The sequence below is a fragment of the Macaca mulatta genome, chromosome 1, assembly GCF_049350105.2.
Source record: "Macaca mulatta isolate MMU2019108-1 chromosome 1, T2T-MMU8v2.0, whole genome shotgun sequence".
Classification (NCBI taxonomy): Eukaryota; Metazoa; Chordata; class Mammalia; order Primates; family Cercopithecidae; genus Macaca; species Macaca mulatta.
The window spans coordinates 38,403,913-38,426,768 of NC_133406.1; the positions used below are offsets into that span (position 1 = coordinate 38,403,913).

The window sequence follows — 22,856 nt, forward strand, 5'->3', positions numbered from 1 at the left end:
CCCACAGGTATGAAGTACTGATTGCTAGTTAGTAAAAACAGTGAAATTTCTCAAGAGCCTACTCAACAGACAATTCATAACTTTCTGGAATCTTAATAAAATGAGGCTAAGACATTAAGTCATTTAAAGCAAATATTATCATTTTTCATGAAGTCTTTTTTACTGCTAAGGAAAATGGATATCCACAGAATTTAAAAACTACTTCTGTCAAAAAATCACCTAACAGTTTAGCAATAGGCAAAAAACATTCTATCCTACCAAAAAAGTCTAAATCAAATCTCAATCTAAATGAAAGTCCAAATTCTAGATGACCATTCTACATTTTTTAAAAGGACTGTATTTTAACAATTAGGAGCTTCTATTGATATGCCAAAGTATGTAATTTTTTAAAACTACTTAAAACAAAGAGAAATGTAATTTAACATACAAGTTTAAGGTTCCTCTAATGTCTTTATATCAAATGTCAATCCTTAGATGTCTAATGCATTTCATGGGTAGGCAATGTAGTAACTGCTAGAGAGCTAAAAAAAAAAAAAAAAAACCAACCAAACAAACAAAAAACAAAAAACCATGACACACATCTCTCCTCACTGTCAAGGGGCCTGGGGCCCAGCAGAGAGAAAGACAGTGAGTAATTATAGCCTTTCAAAGAACCTGGCACACAGAGTGTATTCAACAGGTACAGAATAAACACATTAAAAAAGTAAAAGTACTCTGTGATAAGTGCTAGAGTAAGGGTAGGCAAAAGGTGCTATGGAGCCCAGAGGAGAAGACCAGAGGGTAAGAGGAGGGAGGGAAACGCTGACAGTGTGCTGGGACAGGCTGCTGGGACTGTCACAAAACCTCCCATGGTCACACCAGGCCCTGCCAGCAGAAGTCTTCCTCTCGATTACACGATCCATGGATGGTCAGCATTTTAAAATTCCAAATATCTAACTGTATGCTTTCTCTCATTGATAATTATATTCTGATGTTTTCTTACCTGTCTATTTTTCCTTTCAGCTAATGCCTGCACAGATGAAGTTGACATCTGATCTTTCATGTCCTAATGAGAAACAAGATATGAAAACAAATGAAAAAAATCCTGAAACAAAATCACAGTTAACATTTCATATATTAGGGCAAAACACACCATTTATTATTGATTTTTTAAAAAGACGACTGCATTTCTTGGCTTTATTTTCAGTCTCAAAAATAAAGAAAAGAAAAAGAAAGATGGTCCCTTAAAAAGAAGTAACCTGGATACTAATTTAAATAGGAGGAAAGAGAAAGGGAATTAACATTTACCAGGTACCTATCACAGGTCAGAAACAGTGCTAAACACGCACACACATTATCACTGAATTTTCACAAGGACCCTGTGAAGCTGGTACTATTTCCATTTTAAGGTTGAGGAGACCTAGGTCCAAAAAGACGATGATACTTTCTCAAAGCCATATCACTAATAAAGAACATCCCTGGGGTACAAACACAAAAGCACGTGTTCAAGCGCTTGCATCTTTTTTACAATATATGTAAAAAACCATCTGCTTTTAGTATAAAGTATATTTACCATTAAACACCAAAGAATAACTTCCAAGTAGTGGTATACTAGGTCACTTATTTTATTTCTGAGTTGGATTCATGAAAGGTATAGACTATTCCTAACATCAGAGTGAATTTCCAGAGTAGTGTCAAAAATAATTTTGTATGGAATGAAAAATGAATAGATCCAGTACTTTATCTGAAGCAAAACATTTTATTAAATTTGAGTCATTTTGCTTATTTAGCTACAATCCAATGTACTATAGAATGATTTGAACTGAATACATGATAACTGCAACAAAATTTTTTTAAAAGGTTGTCAAAATATAATTTATGCAAACGTCAAGGTATAAGACTTTTAGAAACTTCTTTAAAGACCCATGACAAGTAAACAGTAGATCAGACAGTGCCACCGCTTTTACAATCCCAGAACTGTGGTGAGTGAGTGAGAACCACCTGATTCAACTTTCAAAAAACTCATCTAACCATTTAGCACACACTCACTGATGTCTACTATGTGGCCAGGCATACAGCAGTGAATGACACTAGCTAGGCCCCTGCCCACATGGAGTTCACATCATGATGATGTGCCTAAGTCAGTCATGTGAGTGTTGTTAAAGATGCAGTTCCCCTGGATGTCACTATGCTCAGTGAAATAAGCCAGGCACAGAAAGACAAACACCGCATGTTCTCACTCATAAGTGGATGAGATTTCGCTCATGGTGGATTTCATGAAGACAAAGAATAGACAGGTGGTTACCTGAGGCCAGAAGAGTGCAGGGGGAAAGGAGGATGAAGAGAGGTTGATTAATGGGAAAAAATACAGTTAGAAGAAATAAGACCTAGTGCTCAACAGATCAGCAGGGTGACTATAGTTCAACAGTAATCTATCGTGTATTTCAAAATAGCAAGAGAATTCAAATGTTTGCGGCATAAAGATAAATGTTTAAAATGATTGATATTCCAATTACCTTCATTTGATCATTACACACTATACACATGTATCAAAATATCACATGTACTCTAAAAACATGCATAACCATTATGTATTAAGAAATTAAAAAAAAAAAAACTTTTTTTTTTTTTTTTTTTTTTTGAGACACAGTCTCACCTCTGTCACCAGGCTGGAATGCAGTGGCGTGATCTTGGCTCACTGCAACCTCCGCCTCCTGGGTTCAAGCGATTCTCCTGCATCCGCCTCCTGAGCAGCTGGGACTACAGGCACACACCACCACACCCAGCTAATTTTTGTATTTTTAGTAGAGACACGGTTTCAGTATGTTGGCCAGGATGGTCTCGATCTCTTGATCTTGTGATCTGTCCACCTTGGCCACCCAAAGTGCTGGGATTACAGGCGTGAGCCGCCATGCCCAGCCTAAAAATATTTTTTAAATGTAGTTCCCTAGGCCCCTCTGAGCCCTATGAAGCCAGACTCTTGACGGCACATTTTTAACAAGCGCCCCCCCCACCCCAACTCCTTGTCTTACGATGGAAATCTAGAAGCCTCAAACAGAGACTGATCATTATGCTAGTATCTCCTGGACTGCAGGATTCCTTTTCTGATAATCAATCCAACAGCCTGATTTATTTAATATACATTAAAAACTACGCAGAGCAACATTCACTAGGGGGATAATACATGCTTTTAAAAATATACTCAGCTGGGCACTGGGGCTTGCGCCTATAGTCCCAGCACTTTGGGAAGCCAAGGTAGTCGGATCGCTTGAGGCCAGGAGTTGCAGACCTGCCTGGGCAACACAGCAAAACCCCATCTCTACAAAATAAATAAAATAAAAATATAGTCAGTGCATTTTATAATAGTCTTTTTTTAAAACAATGAACACATTACTTGCATAATAAAGATATCAACATGCACGTATGGAAAAGTGACATGTTAACCTTTGAACATTACATATACAACATACTTTTGCTGTTAGAAGTCAGTGCAGTCAGGGTAGAGACATTAGCTGAAAAGGAGCACAGGCACGCTTCTGGGGGTGCTGGTAACACTCTGCAATGCTTCTGGGTGCTGTTTAGATGGCTGTGTTCAGTTTATAAATTTATTAAGCTATATATTTAGGTTAATTACACTTTTCTACATCGTTGTATTTTAATAAATATATATTTTTTAATACTACTGGTCCCAAACAACGACTGGATGGCAAACTAGACCAGTACTTTGAAAATAAATTTGTCGGCCAGGCGCGGTGGCTCAAGCCTGTAATCCCAGCACTTTGGGAGGCCAAGACGGGCGGATCACAAGGTCAGGAGATCGAGACCATCCTGGCTAACACGGCGAAACCCCGTCTCTACTAAAAACACAAAAAAAAATTAGCCGGGCGAGGTGGCGGCGCCTGTGTTCCCAGCTACTCGGGAGGCTGAGGCAGGAGAATGGCGGGAACCCGGGAGGCGGAGCTTGCAGTGAGCTGAGATCTGGCCACTGCACTCCAGCCTGGGCGACAGAGCGAGACTCCGTCTCAAAAAAAAAAGAAAAAAGAAAAAAGAAAATAAATTTGTCATTCTATACCATGAGTCTCAAAATATTCACTGCCTTGACCCAGGAATTCCACTAACAAGAATTTATTTTAAGGAAATAACATAAAATAGATACAAAAAAAGACATGCAGAGATGTGCACTGCAGTATTATTTATAATATGAAAAAAGCAGAAATAAGCAGCAAGTCCAACAAGCCACACAATGCAGTATTATATACTAGGCATTATGTACTAGGCATTGTGCTTATGAAGAGTTCATTGAACAGACAATTCACAAAAAAACCCACAAATGATCAAACATGAACAGATACAATAACCCACTGGTAATCAAAGAAGTGTAGCTAAGAGATGTTTTCTCCAACTAGACCAAGAAAGATGAAAAAGACTGACAATACTTAGTGAAGGTGTATTCTGATGCTCTATTAGAAATATGACTGATAAGGTCTTTTTGTAGGATACTTTGAAAACAATTTTTTTATTTTTATTTTTTGAGACAGGATCTCACTCTGATGCCCAGGCTAGAGTACGGTGGTGCCATCTCAGCTCACTGCAGCCTCAACCTCCCGGGCTCAAACGATCCTCCCACCTCAGCCTCCCAATTAGCTGGGACTACAGGCATATGCTGCCACACCTATTAATTTTTTTAATTTTTGGTAGAGATGAGGTCTCACTATGTTGCCCAAGCTGGTCTTGAATTCCTGAATTCAACTGATCTTCCTGCCTTGGCCTCCCAAAGTCCTAGGACTACAGGCATGAGCCACCGTGACTGGCTATGAATATTTAAAATGTGTATTCTCATTGAATTTTTTACGAAACAATTATGTAAGTTATGCTCACAAAGATGTTCACTGAAGTATGGTTTACAACTGCCAATAATAAACAATAATCAAAATATCTACTGGTAGGTCAATGATTAAAGAAATCATAACAGAGCCACATTAGAGGAGAGGGAAAGGCCATGATCTTTCATGTCAAAGACCTAGGTTTAAGACTTAGTTATGCTTTTTAATAGTTGCACTAAGTTTTCATTTCTTCTGTACATTTAGAGTAATATCCTTTGGGATCACTGTAGGGGTTAATAGAGGTAACACACAAAGCCTGATTAACAGTAGCCAACAATACAGCAAGCACTCAGTGAACATTATCAGCAAATAAAAGTACGCAACTATTAAAAAGGATAGTCTGCTCCCGGGTAATACAGGACCCACTAGCTACTGAGCACCTCAAATGTGGTCAGTGCAACTGAGGAACTGAATTTTATTTTAATTAATTGATACTCGGTTATCAGAAAACTTTAAAGTATGTCTGGAAAAAATTGGGTTTGTGATTCTGCTTTTTCAATTGTAAGTTTTGTAAACTCTAAATACAGATCAAGTGTTTCCAATGAAAATTTCACATCTGAATTGAGATGTGCTTGAGTGTAAAATACATGCCAGATTTATTACAAAAACAGTTTAAAAAACTTAAATCTCTCATTAATATCTCTTATGTTGACTACATGTTTAAATGATCATGTTTTAGATATATCAGGTTAAATAAAATATAGTAAGCTCCCCTATTTTTACTCTTTTAACATGGCAACTAGAAAACAGCCCTTCTCTAGATTTACCTGCGTCATTGTAGGACTATGTCCACAATGTAATTTTTCATAGAAAAAAGTTACAGATTATCATGCCACTGCTTTTTAAAAGTTTGCATATTTCAATGTCCATAAAATGGCTGTGAAAAATAAAATTGACACTATTACTAGGGAGTGAAATTAGAGAACAAAGAGGCATTTTCTCTTCTCTTTTACATCAAAAGTATTTGCATTTTATAAATACCAAGTACAGATCATTTTTAACCTAAGAAAATAAAATGCTATGATTGCATAATGGTATGATCACAACTGTGTAAAAACACAACTGCCCTGCATTGGGAGGAAAATTATGAAGAAAATGCAGCCTTGTGCTGTGTATTATTTTGAGTTTAGGTTCCTTTTTCTACTTTTTACTCTTGAAAATTTTCTCTAATTTTATTTGAGCTTGCATTATCATAATTAAATATATATCTTAAAGTTGCAGTTTTTAAGTTTTATGCTTAATAAAAACCATGTGGGGCTATGTGTGCCTGTATGGGTGTTGCCCTGATGAGGCAGATTCTTCCAACAGCCATGTGGGTGAGCATCCTGTATGTGACCACCACCACCTGCAGGTAAGGATCTATGGCTTTCACTTCTTTTTTTTTTTTTTTTTTTTTTTTTTTTTTTTTGAGAAGGAGTCTCACTGTGTCTCCCAGGCTGGAGTGCAGTGGCACAACCTCAGTTCACTGCAACCTCCGTCTCTGAGTTCAAACAATTCTCCCACTCTGCCTCCCAAGTAGCTGGGACTGCAGGAGCCTGCCACCACACCCAGCTAATTTTTGTATTTTTAGTAGAGACAGAGTTTCACCATGTTGGCCAGGGTGGTCTCAAACTCCTGACCTCAAGTGATCTGCCCGCCTCAGCCTCCCAGTGCTGGGATTACTGGTGTGAGCCACCACACCCCACTGGCTTTCACTTCTAAGATGGCACTTTATTCATGTAGGTCAAAAGTCAGCAGATACCACACAACAGAACACCTTCATATTGGAATTTGGGATCTTAAACTATGTTACTAAATAGTTTCAAACATCTTGTAACAATCTATCATGCCAAAAACATAATTACTCATCTTCTTTTTAACACATGAGGTTTAGAACCAGCAGTCAAGCAGTGAGTCCCAATAAAATATGGTTCATCTGCCAAAGGAACAACAAATGTCCTGGTTATTTATGCTTCTGTTCCCATTTCACACTGTCTTCCAGGCTGAATGAATGAGACATCATAAATCCCAGTGCTTCCCACTCATAACTCTTACATTTCAAGGTCATCTGTGCACACACTGGATACTTCACCCTTTTTGATTAACCAAAGCCATTTCCATCTTGACTTATAATTGACTGTAAACAATTCTCACATTGGAGCAGGTTCAGTTTTTTTGTGGAGAGGGTAATAGTTCTGATTCTAACTTTTAAAGTTAAAGTCAGAGAATGTTAGTGAGGATTATTTCATAGATAAAACTGAGATCCAGGGAGGTTGAATGACTTACCATAGTTAAGATTTATTAAGGTCACAGCTTAGCCTAGAACTCAGATTCCTTTACCCCTTATATTCACTGTTGTTCCGCCATATACTGCAAAACCTCTTGATCCTAAATTAAACCAAAGTCACTTCTAGGATATATTTCTAAAACACAAAAATTTCACATGCAGAATCTTTGTGTATAGGTGACTCCACAAGAGTAAAAATGATTACCTCAAAAATACGAAAGCTATTTACATGAAAACTTGAATATTTTGGTTTCTTCACTAAAAACTGCCAGCAAAACTGAATTTGTACGGACTTAAAAAATGCTTGGAAAAACATACACAAGACTCTAAACAAGGAAGGCTTACTAAAGGCATAACCAATGGACATTAATCAAGAAGAAACAGGCAATTTACTTCTTCAGGTTGAAGCAAAAAGAGAAAAAAAAAACAAAAAACAAAATGCGTAGGGTATCACTGACTCCCCTGCCTATGAAAGAGAAAGCATAAGTAGAATACACTGTTTGAAAGACAAAGTTAATCAAAATTTTGGAGCAACATTAAATGAAAGCCCACTAGTAATAGTAACAGAAGAGCTAACATAAATTTGTACAAATTCCTAGTTTGAACTTCATTTCATCTCATTTTCCAAATCTACTAACTCTCTGCTCCCTATTGAGCTCCTCCACCCAGAACCCAGAAATCTCTACGTACAAACACTGTTTAGCTAAATGTGGTAATATGGAATTATACAAAGTGTATTTTGTTTTTATTTTTAATCGAGTTAGCACCATTGCTATTTCCTTCTCTTCTACAGGACTTTCAACTAGAATATATTAAAATCATATCAGCAAAAGCTCAGTTAGGTACTGTTAGCCTACCACTGGTAAATACTAACAGCTTCCCCCAGAGGGGTCATAAATTTAAACAAGAATGATTTAGAACCCTAAAATATTCAGGTGGATCACATAGTTAAGTATGGTTTAGATCTCAACTCTAAAAGGACAGTAAGATTTTGAAGTACTAACTTGATTTAGAATACCTCTTATTACTCTGTTCTCACACTGCTATGAAGAACTGCCCAAGACTGGGTAATTTACAAGGGAAAGAGGTTTAATTGACTCACAATTCAGCATGGCTGGGGAAGCCTCAGGAAACTTACAATCATGGCAGCAGGTGAAGCAAGGCAACTTCTTCACAAGGCAGCAGGCAAGAGTGACAGAGCAAAGTGGGAAGAGCCCCTTATGAAACCACCAGACCTCATGAGACTCACTCACTATCATGAGAACAGCATGGGAGAAACTGCCCCCTCGATTCAATTACCTCCACCTGGTCTCTCCTTTGACCCATGGGGATTACGGGGATCACAATTCAAGATGAGATTCTGGGTGAGGAAACAGCTAAATCATATCAACCTCTTTCTAAGAATGTACTTTAAAAAGCTTTTCAAATACTAGAAAATGAACTTTGGATTCTTCTTTCCATTATACCAACGAACTTAATTTTCAATATATGAACCTCTAAATTTCAATCTGAAAACTTCCTAAGTCTACCTTGCAGAAAGAATAAATACAATGATTAAGGTTAAGGACATATGCTTCACTGCAAGGCCCCACTTAAATATTAACGTCTATAGGAGTGTCCTTCAAAAAACCTACTACAAAAAAAAAAAAAAAGAAAAACTTATACAAAATAATTGGGGATTTACTTATCTTACAAAAAATATGTCACCTAACAACAAGGCTTCCTTATCCGAACAGTATTTTGAACTGGCTAGAGATTAAGAATGTCTAATCCAAACACTCACTGTGGATGGGGTATCTGAGGTTCAGAAAGGTTTCTCCCTCATTAAAATGTGGGTTTCTTTATAAACAATTTACATCTATGTATATAGAAAGGCAACTAATGAATAAAACAAGTAACAAGAATATATAAAGTTCAGTGATAATCTACCATTTGAAATAATTTCCAAAGGAAATCACATGATATTAAAGACTTTGGCAAACACATACTAAGGTTCCTGCCTAAGATGACTCTTAAAAAGCCATATGTTAGCACTGGTATGATCCCAAGTCTTTTTATTCAAGGAAGCTGCTTTCTAGTACATATGTTAAAGACAGCTGGTTCTCTTACATCTAGTTATGCTAATCAAATGGCTTAGCCATATAGTTTCAAAATATGAAACATTTTAATGACACAAGATTGTACTTAAATAATATTTTTTCTTAGATTATTTAATAATGGGTATTATTCTAAATAACTTAGAACTAAAGATTTGTTCACTTGGATCAATTTTTTACACTCTGATAGATGCTTGCTTGCTCTGGATAACTCTGGAATGGCTGTCAAGCAGTTACATATGGAAATGTCAGTAACATAGGTTGCAAGAGTTCCAGAAGCAATTCAGATGGCGGAAGAGGCTGCTATCCAAACCCAGTAAGAGTCACTCTTCAACAATGCAAAGTGATTACCAATCAATCAAAAAACCAAATGGTTTCTACAATAGTAATTGTTTTGTTCATCAAGAAATAGAGTACACTAAGAAATAAAAAGTGAGAAAGATAACCAGCTTGAAGAAACTAGAGATATGGACAAGGGTCTAATCATTCAGGATGACACCATTTGAATGTACCCTGCCCAAAGCCAGCAGATTACTGTCTTATTTTTACTCTCGGAAATAAGCCTGACAGGCCGGGCATGGTGGCTCATGCAGGTAATCCCAGCACTTTCCGAGGCCGAGGCAGGCGAACTGCTTGAGTTCAGGAGTTCAAGACCAGCCTGAGCAACATGGTGAACCCTGTCTCTACAAAAAATTAGCGTGGTGTGGTAGTGCACGCCTGTAGTCCCAGCTACTTGGGAGGCTGAGGCAGGAGAAACACTTGAGCCGGAAGGCAGAGGCTGCAGTCAGCTAAGATCGTGCCACTGCACTTCAGCCTGGTCAACACAGTGAGACGTCGTATCAAAAAAAGAAAGGCTAAAAACAGATTTCTTTTTCTTCAATCACAGAATTTTGTTTTTTTGAGGGTGCAGTGACATGATCATAGCTTTCATGATCCTCCCACCTCGGCCTCCCATCTTGGTCTTCCATGTAGTTGAGACTACAGGTGTCTACCACCATGTCCAGCTAATTTTTCTTTTTTTTTTTTTTTTTTTTTTTGTAGAGACGGGGTTTCATCATGTTGCCCGGACTGGTTTCAAATTCCTGGGCTCAAGTGATCCACCCACCTCTGCCTCCCAAAGTGCTGGGATTACAGGCATGAGCCACTATGCCCAGCCAATCAGAGAAATCATATGTGGGGAAGCTCACATTTGATTCATATTTAAAAAGTGGTTTCAGAGGTGACCTATTAGTTTACAATTAAGGGAAAGAGCTCTAAGAAGTCTGGCTATTTCTTATACAGATAACACAATAAGATCATATTCCTTACCCTGACAACTTGCCGAGTACTTGTAATGAAGGCTTTTCTTATACTCAATTCAGTTGCATCGAGGTTAAATTTTCTAGGATTTGCTTCAACTATGCGTAGGTCAAAAAGTCAAGGTAAAACAATTTCATCATTGAAGCCTGACAACATCCTGTTAACTCACTGAATCTCTCACATGCAAACAAATAAAATCTGGCTCACGCTTTCTGAAAACATAGTCAGCTGGACACCAATCATTCTCCGACTTCCTCTGCCTGCAGCCACTGGAGGGAGGATCCCTTTGTCCCAAGACAGAGATGACCTGTCGGATTAAGAAACACAGCCCCCGCTGATGAGCTTCACTACAAACACTTAGGGCTATCTGACCACAGCTGAGCTGGGTTCTTCCTGTTTGCCAACCCTTGTGTCTATCCTTTTTTGACTCCTGATCATCTTTACTAAGCCAGCTTTTGCATGTCTTTTTCTCCTGCCATTCCAAACCACTTCCAATTATGCCAAGATGCTAACCCTACTTCTTAATCTAGGGAGATCAGGCCTTCTTCAGAGAAGCTGCCCTCATTCCCTTACCCTCTGGCCTGGTCCGCCGCACCATGTCAGACACTCGCACAGCTCTCTACACTTCTCTTTCATAGTCTGCAAGTATCTATTTGTGTTATTATTTGATTGCCATCTGTTCCGCATCCCTATCCACTCAAAGTTATGTGAGGGCTGGTATAGTGTTTATTAATCTAATCTCCATAACCAGCAAAATGCCTGGCACATAGTATACTCAATAAACATTTGCTGGTTGAATGATGAGTATCTATTAAAACTTTTGTATTTTCAATCTCACATTTTCTCTATCTCCTCTAACTTTTTTTCCTTCCCTCCTGTCTCAACGGAAGAATTATCTCCCTGTAACTGTGCTTTTGATCCTGCCCCCTCACATATTTGCCACTAATCTTAGAGAACATACTTGCCTTTTAATAATTTAAAAGGTACCCGGGGTCATCATGAATAACAAAAATTTACTCCATGTATCAACTGCATACGAATCTGTGCTAACTATAGGGTGATCCTGACAGCAGCTGGTTTTCTTGATGCTTTATCTCACTTAGAGAAAAAACAATCAACAGAACTCAGAGCATGCAAGTGGCATATCTTCCATCTAAAGTTTTGGTTAAGTGGGATTTCCAGTTGAAAAGAAAAGGCCATATAATGAAGTTTTTACAGTTCTCCAGTGCATGAGTCAGATCAGTGGACTCACTTCACATCAACACCATGAATTAGCAGAACAGATCTGCTTTTACTAAATGCAGTTTCATGGAACAAGATGCCTCTTCGATGGACGGCACCCATTGAACATCACTTCTTAAACATGACAGTCTACAAAAAGATTTTTTGATCTCTAATTACCAAAGTGTAACACTGGCCTATATGTACCTCTATATGATGATGACTGCTGCACTATTACATAAGCTGTTTGCCAGGCACCGTTCTAAACTCTTTACCTGTATAATCCCAATAATCCTATGAGCTAGGTACTCTTGTTATCCTAACTTTCCACTAAAGAGGAAACTGAAGCACAGGGGGTTAAGTGATGGGCCCAAGTAACATGGTAACTGGTTGTGATACTATAACATAATAAATACAAATTTGGTCTCTGCACCTCATTCCTGGCAAACAGCTCCTAGATCCCTTAGAATCTCCAGAGTGATGAGTATCTTTTGTATGTTAATGGCATAACTGATGGTGGGGGGGTTTCTAGATAGCCTCAGGATGAGGGGCTGGTCCCCAGAGAAACCAACCATGTGATTAGACAGTTGAAGCTTTCAGCCCCCTGCTCAACCCCACCCCAGGGGAAAGGGACTGACGGCTGAGTTGATCACCAATGGCCAACTGATGCGATCAATCATGCCTACGAAATGAATCCTCCCCAAACACCCAAAAGGACAGAGTTCAGGAAGCTTCCAGATAGGTGAACATGTGGAGGTTCCTGGAGGCACCTGAAGAGGGCCTGGAAGTGCTGCACCTCTTCTCCTACACCTTGCAAGCATCTCTTCCATCTGGTTATTCATCTGTACCCTTTGTAATATCCTTTACAATAAACGGATAAACCTAAGGAAACTGTTTCCCAGAGTTCTGTGAACTGCTCTTGCAAATTAAATTAATTTGATCTATGGAGGGAGTTGTGGGAACTCCTATTTATACCTGGTCAGTCGGGAGCACTGGTCACAACCTGGGGCTTGCAACTGGCATCGAAGTGGGAGCAGTCTTGTGGGACTGAGCTCCTAACCTGTGGACCTGATGCTATTTCCATGTAGACAGTATCAGAAATATCATACCGACTTGTGAGGGTAGAGACATTAAAAAAAAAAAGAGAAACAGGGGTTTTTTTTTTCCCCCTTTACATTGGTGGAGCCAGGACTTGAACACCGGGAATCTGATTCCGGGGTCCAGAGTCATAATCATTACACCATGCTGCCTTTATATATATATATTTATAGTACAGGATTTGTCACACACTGTACAAGAATGTGGCTACTCTACCTTAACTTACTGGGCAAATACTTTAAACATATCATGGTACAAGGAAGAGCAACAAACATCAATCAATTATAAAAGAAAATGTTTCAACTACATAGTGGAAACAACTGGAGAAAAACTTGTCTATTTGTCTGTTTACCCAAAATGGCACAGACAGCACAGAAAAGGATATTGATGGTTTCATCAAGGTCCTCTAGATCCCACTCTATGCTCCGGAGGTTGTTTCTCAGCTCGTTGGTGGTCCAGTCGATTTCTTCCCTTGTTGCTGTGGAGGGGTCCTGGAGGAGCTCTGTCCATCTCTGAAACAATCCCTGGGCAGTGTTGACAGCTTTCTGTACCTCTCTGTAATCAAGATGAGGCAAAGGAGAGAAATTACAGGCAACATTCCATGGACAAGTTACTGAAGGATTTAGGCTAACATTTATGATCATACACCATCCTCAGCAACCACCATTCCCACAGAAGGCTCTTCACAGACAAATATCAAAGTTCAAAACTTTGATACACAGTCTGAGTATTATGTTCTCAGCTGATGCTTGGAATACAATATCCATTATTTAAGCAGCTACAATATCAAGTTTGTTGGGGAAGGACAAATTTAATATTTTTCTCTGAACAGACTATACATAACAGTATAATGAAGCAATCCTACAAATCAACTAAAGGGCAATGGGCATTCCCACATGCTTTCACTTGGTGTGATAGTATTAATAATTTATACTCAGATGAAAAAGTCCTAATATAGCCTTTCTTTTCTTGGTATGGGAGGAATGAGAATGCTGGAGGGAAGGTTACTCTTATATAGCTCCCGTTTTATTATAGGTTAACAATTTTAATCCGAGAAATTCTTAAACCCAAAATCTTATTTCCAAACATTATTAGCTTTAAATATACCTACTTTCCTTAATTAAGCAATACCATATACCAGATTAGCGTTTGTTTTTGTTTTGTTTTTGAGATAGAGTCTTACTCTTTTGCCCAGGCTGGAGTGAAGTGGTGCGATCTCGGCTCACTGCAACCTCCATCTCCCAGGTTCAAGCGACTCTTCTGCCTTAGCCTCCCAAGTAACTGGGATTACAGGCGCCTGCCACCACGCCTGGCTAATTTTTGTATTTTTAGTAGAGACGGGGTTTCGCCATCTTGGCCAGGCTGGTCTCAAACTCCTGACCTCAGGTGAGCCACCTGCCTCGGCCTCCCAAAGTACTAGGATTACAGGCATGAACCACCGCGCCCAGCCAGATTAGTGTTTTTCTTGTTCAGAAAATGAGACGAGGCCATTAAGTGCTATGATCTAGCGTGTTTTTAGATTAGATATAGTCACAAGATTTTAAGAACTGTTACCCCCACCATTGGGCCAATATCCACCATTTAAATATTATAATCTAATACTACCACATATAAAAGCCAAAAAGGAGTCATTTTATAACCATATGGTCTCTCATGTTTAAAGATGATAATCCCACTACTCCCAAACTATAAGAACTGTTTTGATTCTTCTATGATTTCTTCTGGAACAAAGACCACAAAAAAGTGTTCTAGATGATTACGGTGTTTGTTGTCTATGGCTTTAAGACAGAATTCACACACATCCTATACCCTCTGACGTTTCAAGTACTGGAAAAAAGAAAGCACTAACAAAAATGAAGAAAAGCACCTTACAATATTTAGGTCTATGGCATACTGACGAGAGCTAAGAGGCTGAATGTTAAACAGAGAATACAGCTACTAGGCGCAGGCTGAGTAAATAAGCAAGCCAAATGGACAACAAATCTACCAAGGTCTATTCACATCTAGTTTACAGCTTAGGCAAGTCACCTCATTGTTCCTTTCATGTCAGCCTTTAGACTTTCAGTGCTAACGAGAAACCCTATTTAAGATAAAACGGGGAAGAATTAAGTGAGGTGCAAATCTATTTTCTTTACTCTTTATGGGATCTGGGTGATTCAGTGGAGAAAGAGCTATGTATCATTCCTTAATGCAAAGTAAGTCATCCTTTGGTATCCTGGGGGGATTGGTTCCAGGACCCCCACGGGATACCAAATCTGCAGATTCTGAAGTCCTTATATAAAGTGGCATAGTATTTGCATATAACCTACACACATCCTCCTACATACTTTAAATCATCTCTAGATTATTTATAATACCTAATGTAATTTAAATGCTATGTAAATTGCTGTTATACTGTATTGTTTAGGGAGTAAGAAAAAAAAAGTCTGTACATGTTCAGCAAAGATGCAACCATTCTTCTTTTTACTGAATATATTCAATCCTGAGTTGGCTGAATCCACAGATTTAGAACCCACAGAGATGGAGGGCTGATTGTATTGGTTTATTTGTAAGTACTGAGTATCATCTGCGATAATGTAAGACAGAGTTAAAGAGGTATCTGTAAAGACATCTTTTAAAGAATATAAAATTTATCAATTCTGTAAAGTAAATATGAATTCCTTTTTGAGAACTAGAAGCCTCAAACCAAGAAGCCTTGGGCTAGGGCTTAGGTTTGTTCTCCACCACCAGTACACAATTATGATGCTGGAATTAAATTCTAAGTAGCAATCTACGAACTTCTTTGGTCTCAGGAGACTCCTTTGAACTCTTCAAAATTACTGAAGACCCCAAAGAGCTTAGAGTTATGTGTACTATATATCTAACGCTATTTACTATATCAGGAATTCAAACAGACATTTAAAAAATATTTGTCAACTTTAAAATGTGAGCTTACATGTTAACAATGTTTTTATTTAAAAAATTCTAAAACAAAAAAAATGTAGTGAGAATGGCATTGTTTTACATTTGTGCAAATCTCCTTAATAAATGTGGATTCTCATATGCATTTATACCATCAGTCTGTGGACATACATTTTGGTAGAAGCATATGATGAGAATCCAGCCTCATACAGATACATACTTGGAAAAGGGAGGAGAATTTTAATAGTCTTTTCGGACAATTGTGAATGTACTTTCTTGATAGTATACCAAAACTTGACAAGTGGCTGTTAAAGGTTAGCTGCAATGTGGATCCTAAAACTGTATTAAAGAACTTTTTAGACTTTCTTATTTTACAATAATAATTTTCTTGTTTTTCTTAGTTTACCAAGTAAAATGGGAAGGAGTATCTCAGTCATTAGGGAGCTTTGTTTCCCACACACTACAATCCATTGGTCAATCTTATACAGGCTGAGATTCCATTATCCAAAATGCTTGGGACCAGAAATATTTGGGATTTTTTCAGATTTAGAATATTTGCATTATATTTACCAGTTGAGCACCCCAATCTGAAAATCCAAAATCCAAAATGCTCCAATGAGCATTTCTTTTGAGCATCTTGTTGGTGCTTAAAAAGTTTTGGATTTTGGAACATTTCATATTTGAGATGCTCAACCTGTACTTTGGATCTTTTACTTTTGGATGATTTTATAACATCATGTACTGGTCATTAGGAAAGTATTAGTCTACTGAGTACTGCAGAACCTCCAAATACCAGCTCATTTCATTACACAGTATCCAAAATCATATTTGTTACTATCACCACCAATTTCATCAGAAAAACTTAAGTATTGGCAATCTGTAAGAGCACAGCAGTTGATATAGGCTCTCCAAAATTCTGGGTTTTGTTCTGTTTTTTTTTAAACAAAAGACTTCATCACGGGTAAAAATACTGTCAGTTATTTTCCATGAAGTGACAGGTTCACCTCATTCATTTGTGAGAAAATATCTCGAGAATTTTTTAGACAATTCTGAGATTTGAGAAAGCCTGCAAGTCTGAGGAACCAGTTTATCATTCTCTCCAGTAAAAATGAGATTTTGCTAGAGGGAAAAACAGCTATTTCAACTTACAACCCAATCACATAAGTGCTTTTCTTAGAGACAACCATTTTATTTAACAATACATCACAAAAAAGCTCCATGTACATTTCCATTTTGCCAGTGGAATATTAAAATATATACTAAGGGAGAAGATATTTACAAATTACATATCTGATGAATGACATATCCAGAATATATTTTTTTAAAACTCTCAAAACTTAGTAAGAAAAACCCAATTAAACAAGGCCAGGCGCAGTGGCTCATGCCTGTAATCCCAGCACTTTGGGAGGCCAAGGCAGGTAGATCACTTGAGGTCAGGAGTTCAAGACCAGCCTGACCAACATGGTGAAACCTCCTCTCTACTAAAAATACCAAAAAATTAGCCAGGCATGGTGGCGGGTGCCTGTAATCCCAGCTACTCAGGAGGCTGAGGCAGGAGGATCACTTGAACCTGGGAGGCAGAGGTTGCAGTGAACCGAGATGATGCCATTGCACTCCAGTCTGGGTGACAGAGCAAAACTGTGTTTAAAAAAAAAAAAAAAAAAAGGGCAAAAGATTTGACCAGTCACCTCAGCAAAGACATACATATGACAAACAGCACAGGAAAAGATGCCCAATATCATTAATGACATGCAAATTAAATCTTCAATTAGATACTACTACATATTTAGAATGGATTACAATGAAAACAAAACTGACAATGCGAAGTGCCTGAAAGGTGGTGGTGTAACCGGAACTCTCATACCTTACTGGTGGAAAGGCACAATAGTACAGCCATTTGGAAGAGAGTTTGGTTGTTTCTTAAACATATATTTAACATATGACCCAAAAGTCCCACTCCTAAGTGAAATGAAAACTTGTGTTCACACAGCCTGCATTTTTATAGTAACTTTACTAATAACAGCCAAAAATTGTAAACAACCCACGTCCTTCAACTAGTGAGTGGATAAACTGTAGTGTGTGTATATATATATAAAAAAAAAACAGAATACTATTCAGCAATAAAAAGGAACAAACTACAGCTACATACAACAACAGACGAATCTCAAATGCATTAGGCTAAGTGAAAAAGCTAGACTCAGAAGGCCATGTACTATACAATTTCACTGACATAACATTCCGGAAAAGGCAAAATTATAGGAACAGGAAACAGTTCAGTGTTTTCCAGGTGCTGGACATGGGGGAAGGACCAGAAGGCATACAGAGAAACGTTTTGGGGTGATGGATCTGTGTTATATCCTACTTGTAGAAGTGATGATTACACAACTATGTGAATCTGTCAATTTCACAGACGTGTATACCAAAAAGGTTGCTTTTCACCGTAGGTAAATTTTAACTTTAAAAAAATGAGAAAAATTATACTTGAGGGTCAAGATTTTATAAAATTAGTAAGTTTTACTGTTTCATGAAGAATATTCTTTTGTTTGTTTGTTTGAGACAGAATCTCACTCCGTCACCCAGACTGTAGTGCAGTGGTGCTATCTCAGCTCACTGCAACCTCCGCCTCCTGGGTTCGATCGCTTCTCCTGCCTCAGCCTCCCGAGTAGCTGGAATTACAGGTGCGCACCACCACACTCAGCTAATTTCTGTATTTTTAGTAGAAACGGGGTTTCACTATGTTGGCCAGGCTGGTCTCAAACTCCCGACTTCAAGTGATCCGACTGGCTTAGCCTCCCAATGTGCTAGGATTATAGGCAGGAGCCACCGTGCCTGGCCTCATGAAGAATATTAAGGGAATATATGACTTTTTTTTTCCTTTTTTACTGTTAGTACAAAGTGATGAGGAATACCACAGAAAGCATGGCACGGCACCATTGCCTTGATTTTTGGTAAGGCACCAGGAGTTTTAGCCACCACAGCTTTGGTACCATCAGTGCAAATGTCAACACAGTGAAAAAGGCAGATAATATCTGAATATTATCATGAAAAGAGTTTTGAGCTGGTAGATCCTTCTGTGATCTACAATGTCTTAAGACACCGATAGTCAGATTGGAGTCGGGGAGCGTGCATGGGTGGATTCTAGTGGCACTCAGTGTGAAGCAAGGAATCCTTAAGCATGCAAGAAGTAAAGCATGTCCTGAGTAAAAAATGAAAGAAATGGCAGGAATTAGAAAAATGCTACAAAGCAATTGCAGAATAAAGCTCAGCACCCGACAGGCCTGACCAGTGAGTTGGCTTATTCCACTCTAAAGCTCTTACTTTTAAAAACAGGATTTCTGTTTAGTTTTCGTTTAGTAACACAGACATAAGAAAGGTAAACCAGTCGTTATTTTACATTTTTAAGATGGATGTTTTAAGGGATTACAAAGGTAGAAACTGCCAACAATGGCTCAGATCTTGAAAGACAGCCAGAATCTGCAGTGTATCAAGGAATCCCATCACAATAGCAAGCAAAGAGGTCTCTCTAAGTGTAAAACCTCCCAACCATTCTTCCAATATCATTTCAGCTCAGCGTTAGCCTGAAAAAGAAGGCATGAACTGGGAGCAGAAACAATGTTGGTCACAAGTCTTATTTGGAAGCCAACTATTAACGGTAACCAGCATTTTCAAAAGCACGTGGGATTTCTAAACAGCTTCAAAAGCCACAAGACACACCTAATAATGTACAAATCTAACCAGGGAGACAACCCTCTCAATTCAGAACCACTTGTTAAGTACTTGCAACTAAAAACTGAAGGTTACTTGGCATTCCAAGTAAGTCAATTCATAAAACAGTAGCATATCATCATGTCACCTATTTGAGATTTGTGAGGGTTTTTACAAGAGAAGTGCCCATCTATGTGATTTCACATTTCTTTCTCAGGAAAGGCAAGGGACTTCAGGATCAGTTGGCTAGTGATGCATGACCCACAAACGCCCACCCACCACTGCTGTCTGTTCTACACAGCTAGCCCATGTGAGCACTGCACTCTGTGCAGAGCACTTCATTTTGAGAAGCGCTTCCCGCTGAGTGAGCAGCTACAGCTACTGACTTCTTAGGCAACAGAGATCCATTTTTGTCTGTCTCCAGAAAAGTGACAATCGCAGATAGTGCTTCTTTATCCCTTATCTTTATGTCTGATTTAGCTATTTTTTTCCCAACTATGTAATCAGAAAAATTAAAGTCCGATACCCAGAACTTTCCATGAGGGAGTATACCTTGAAGCAGGTACACCTTGAATTTTCAGAGTTCTTCAGCTTAGCAAACACTTGGTAAATAACAATCTGCTCACCCACAGCTTGGAGAATCATGTCCGGCAGCATTTCACTGAAAACTTGCTGATGACTTTCCTAGGAATTATAGTTTTAGCTGCTGACCCAGAGAAGCCTTTTTCAAATCCCTGAAAGACAGCTATCTCCACACATCAAGCAAATCTTGCACTATTTGTCACACATGCTGCCCAAAGCAGTCTCGTCTGATACAGGTAGCATTTCGTGGATACCAAGAGCCAGTGCTGGCAATACTAGGGATGTGGCTTTTCCCCCTTGCTGTCTACAGAACAGCCCATCAAAATCATGGGACCTGTCATCTTCTCATGGACTGAATTCCCTACAGACACCAGAATGAAGGCTCTTCACGGCAATTCACCCCAATGCCCACGGGACCACTCACAATGCAGAGCTTTCCCAGTAAGTAGCTGTCAAAAATGGAAACACTGCCCACATCTTTGAAGAATGTATCTTTTGGGAAAAACAAAATAAAGTCATCCAAGCATCCAGATTCTTTTTCTTTTTTATTTTTTTTTTGAGATGGAGTTTCACTCTTTGCCCAGGCTGGAGTGCAATGGCACGATCTCAGCTCAGCTCACCGCAACCTCTGCCTCCCAGGTTCAAGCAATTCTCCTGCCTCAGCCTCCCGAGTAGCTGGGATTACAGGCATGCGCCACCACGGCTGGCTAATTTTGTAATTTTAGTAGAGACAGGGTTTCTCCATGTTGGTCAGGCTGGTCTAGACCAAACTCCTGATCTCAGGTGATCCACCCACCTTGACCTCCCAAAGTACTGGGATTACAGGCGTGAGCCACCGTGCCCAGCCAATTCTTCCATTCTTCATAAATAAAAAGTTGATGCTGGCAGAACCAACCTCATTTGTTTTTGAAGTTAGCCCAACATTGATCCCTTGTCACTGACAGTTGAGCCTCTTTCATACAACCTCCCAATCTGGTATACCACCAAACTAGCCTCTGGGGCCACAAGTAACACATCCAGATGTCCAAAAAAAAAAAAAAATCACAAAATTTTCTTACTTGTATCTAACCACGTTTGCCAAGTAAAATGAGAAGAATATCTCATTTTATATGGTTAGATACAAAAAAGCCATTAGGGTGCTTTTTTCCCCAGTATTTGTCATTCAGTTGTACCAACAAATTGCATAATTGTAGCCACAACCCCCATCATCCTTTTCCCTGTTGTGGTTGAGGCAGGGTCTCACTATGTCACCCAGGTTGGAGTGCAGTGGTGCAATCACAGCTCACTGTAATCTTGAATTCCTGGGCTCAAAGGATTCTCCCATCTCAGCCTCCCAAGTCGCTAGGACTACAGGTGCACACCGCCATGCCAAGTTAATTTTTTTTTATTTATTGTAGAGACAGGGTCTTGCTGTTGCCCAGGCTGACCTCAAACTCTTGGCCTCAAGTGATCCTCCTGCCTTGGCCTCCCCCTTCAGCCTTTTTATTTCTCCTTTCTTCTTTGCCCATGCTGGCACACTCTGAATTGGCATCTGTTCAAGTTATTGTGGTTATTTAACAATGACCCCAAAATGTAGTGATGTAAAACAACCATTTATCATGTCATGTCATGGAGTCTGTAGATCAGGAATTAGACACAGCACAGCTGACCTGTCCCTGTTCCACAATGTCTGGGACCTCAGCTGAAAAGATTAAACAGGCTGGGGCTGTAAAGGCATCACATCTTTCCATCTCTCCACAGTCTGCATGCATGTTCTAACAGAGTGGCTTCAATGTAACTGGACTTGTTACATGTTAGCTCAGGGTAGCCTACGCTTGTGTCCCAAGATGAAAGATGCAGACAGAAGGTATGCTGGTTGTCTTTTATGACTTAAGCTTTAGGATTCAAGCAGAGTCACTTCTGCTTCAATCTGTTAGTCAAAGCAGTTTATAAAGGTCTGCCCAGGTTCAAAGGAAGGGAATACAAACTCCAGTTTGATAAAAGAATGCCAGCTTCACAATTTAAGAAAAGCAAACAGCGGGGCGTGGTGGCTCACGCCTGTAATCCCAGCACTTTGGGAGGCCGAGGTGGGTAGATCACCAGGTCAGGAGTTCCAGACCAGCCTGGCCAATATGGTGAAACCCTGTCTCTACTAAACATACAAAAATTAGCCGGGTATGGTGGCATGCGCCTGTAAATCCAGCTACTTGGGAGGCTGAGGCAGAAGAATCGCTTGAACCTGGGAGGAGGAGGTTGCAGTGAGCCGAGACTGCACCACCGCACTCCACTCTGGGCAACAAGAGCGAGACTCGAAAGAGGAAGGAAGGATGGAAGGATGGATGGACAGAAGGAAGGAAGGCAGGCAGGCAGGCAGAAAAGTAGCACAGGACAGAACATTTATTGGTGCAGCCATCATTGGAAAAAATACAATCTGCCACAACTCCTTTATCTGGGACAGCACCTACTCTGCAAGTCTCTTTACAGAGGAATACCCATTTCATCAATACAGTAAAAGAGGCTAGTCAAGGCTGAAAGTTTCCATTCTAGTAATGAAACGTGAAAAACTCAGGTTGAGCGAGCCTCTGCAACCACAGCAGACTCCCACTTCTCACTCTCCTCCAACTGGTTCCTGCCCCATACCCCACAAACCTGGTTTCACCAGCAATCTCTCTGGAAAGAGAGGAGCTCTTTTTATTGCTTGACTTCTACATTCACGTCGTTTGTCCTTTGTATTTGAAAGGAAACACATGCACAGGCACACCCTTTACTTGACTTTACTGCCATTTCCAAATTCAACCACACTGTACTATATTTTGTAATTACTCTTGTGAAAATGAAAAATCATTT

General features: G+C 39.3%; 1 protein-coding gene across 2 annotated transcripts in view; it reads right to left on the reverse strand.

Moving 5' to 3' along the window:
* STX6 (syntaxin 6) overlaps positions 1-22,856 on the reverse strand; it is a 50,263-nt gene that overhangs the window by 19,748 nt on the left and 7,659 nt on the right. The window contains 3 exon segments of one of the 2 annotated variants that reach the window (NM_001261300.1): positions 983-1,045; positions 10,533-10,627; positions 13,228-13,397. In NM_001261300.1, coding sequence (NP_001248229.1) covers positions 983-1,045; positions 10,533-10,627; positions 13,228-13,397 — 328 coding nt within the window. 2 annotated transcript variants of the gene reach the window in all.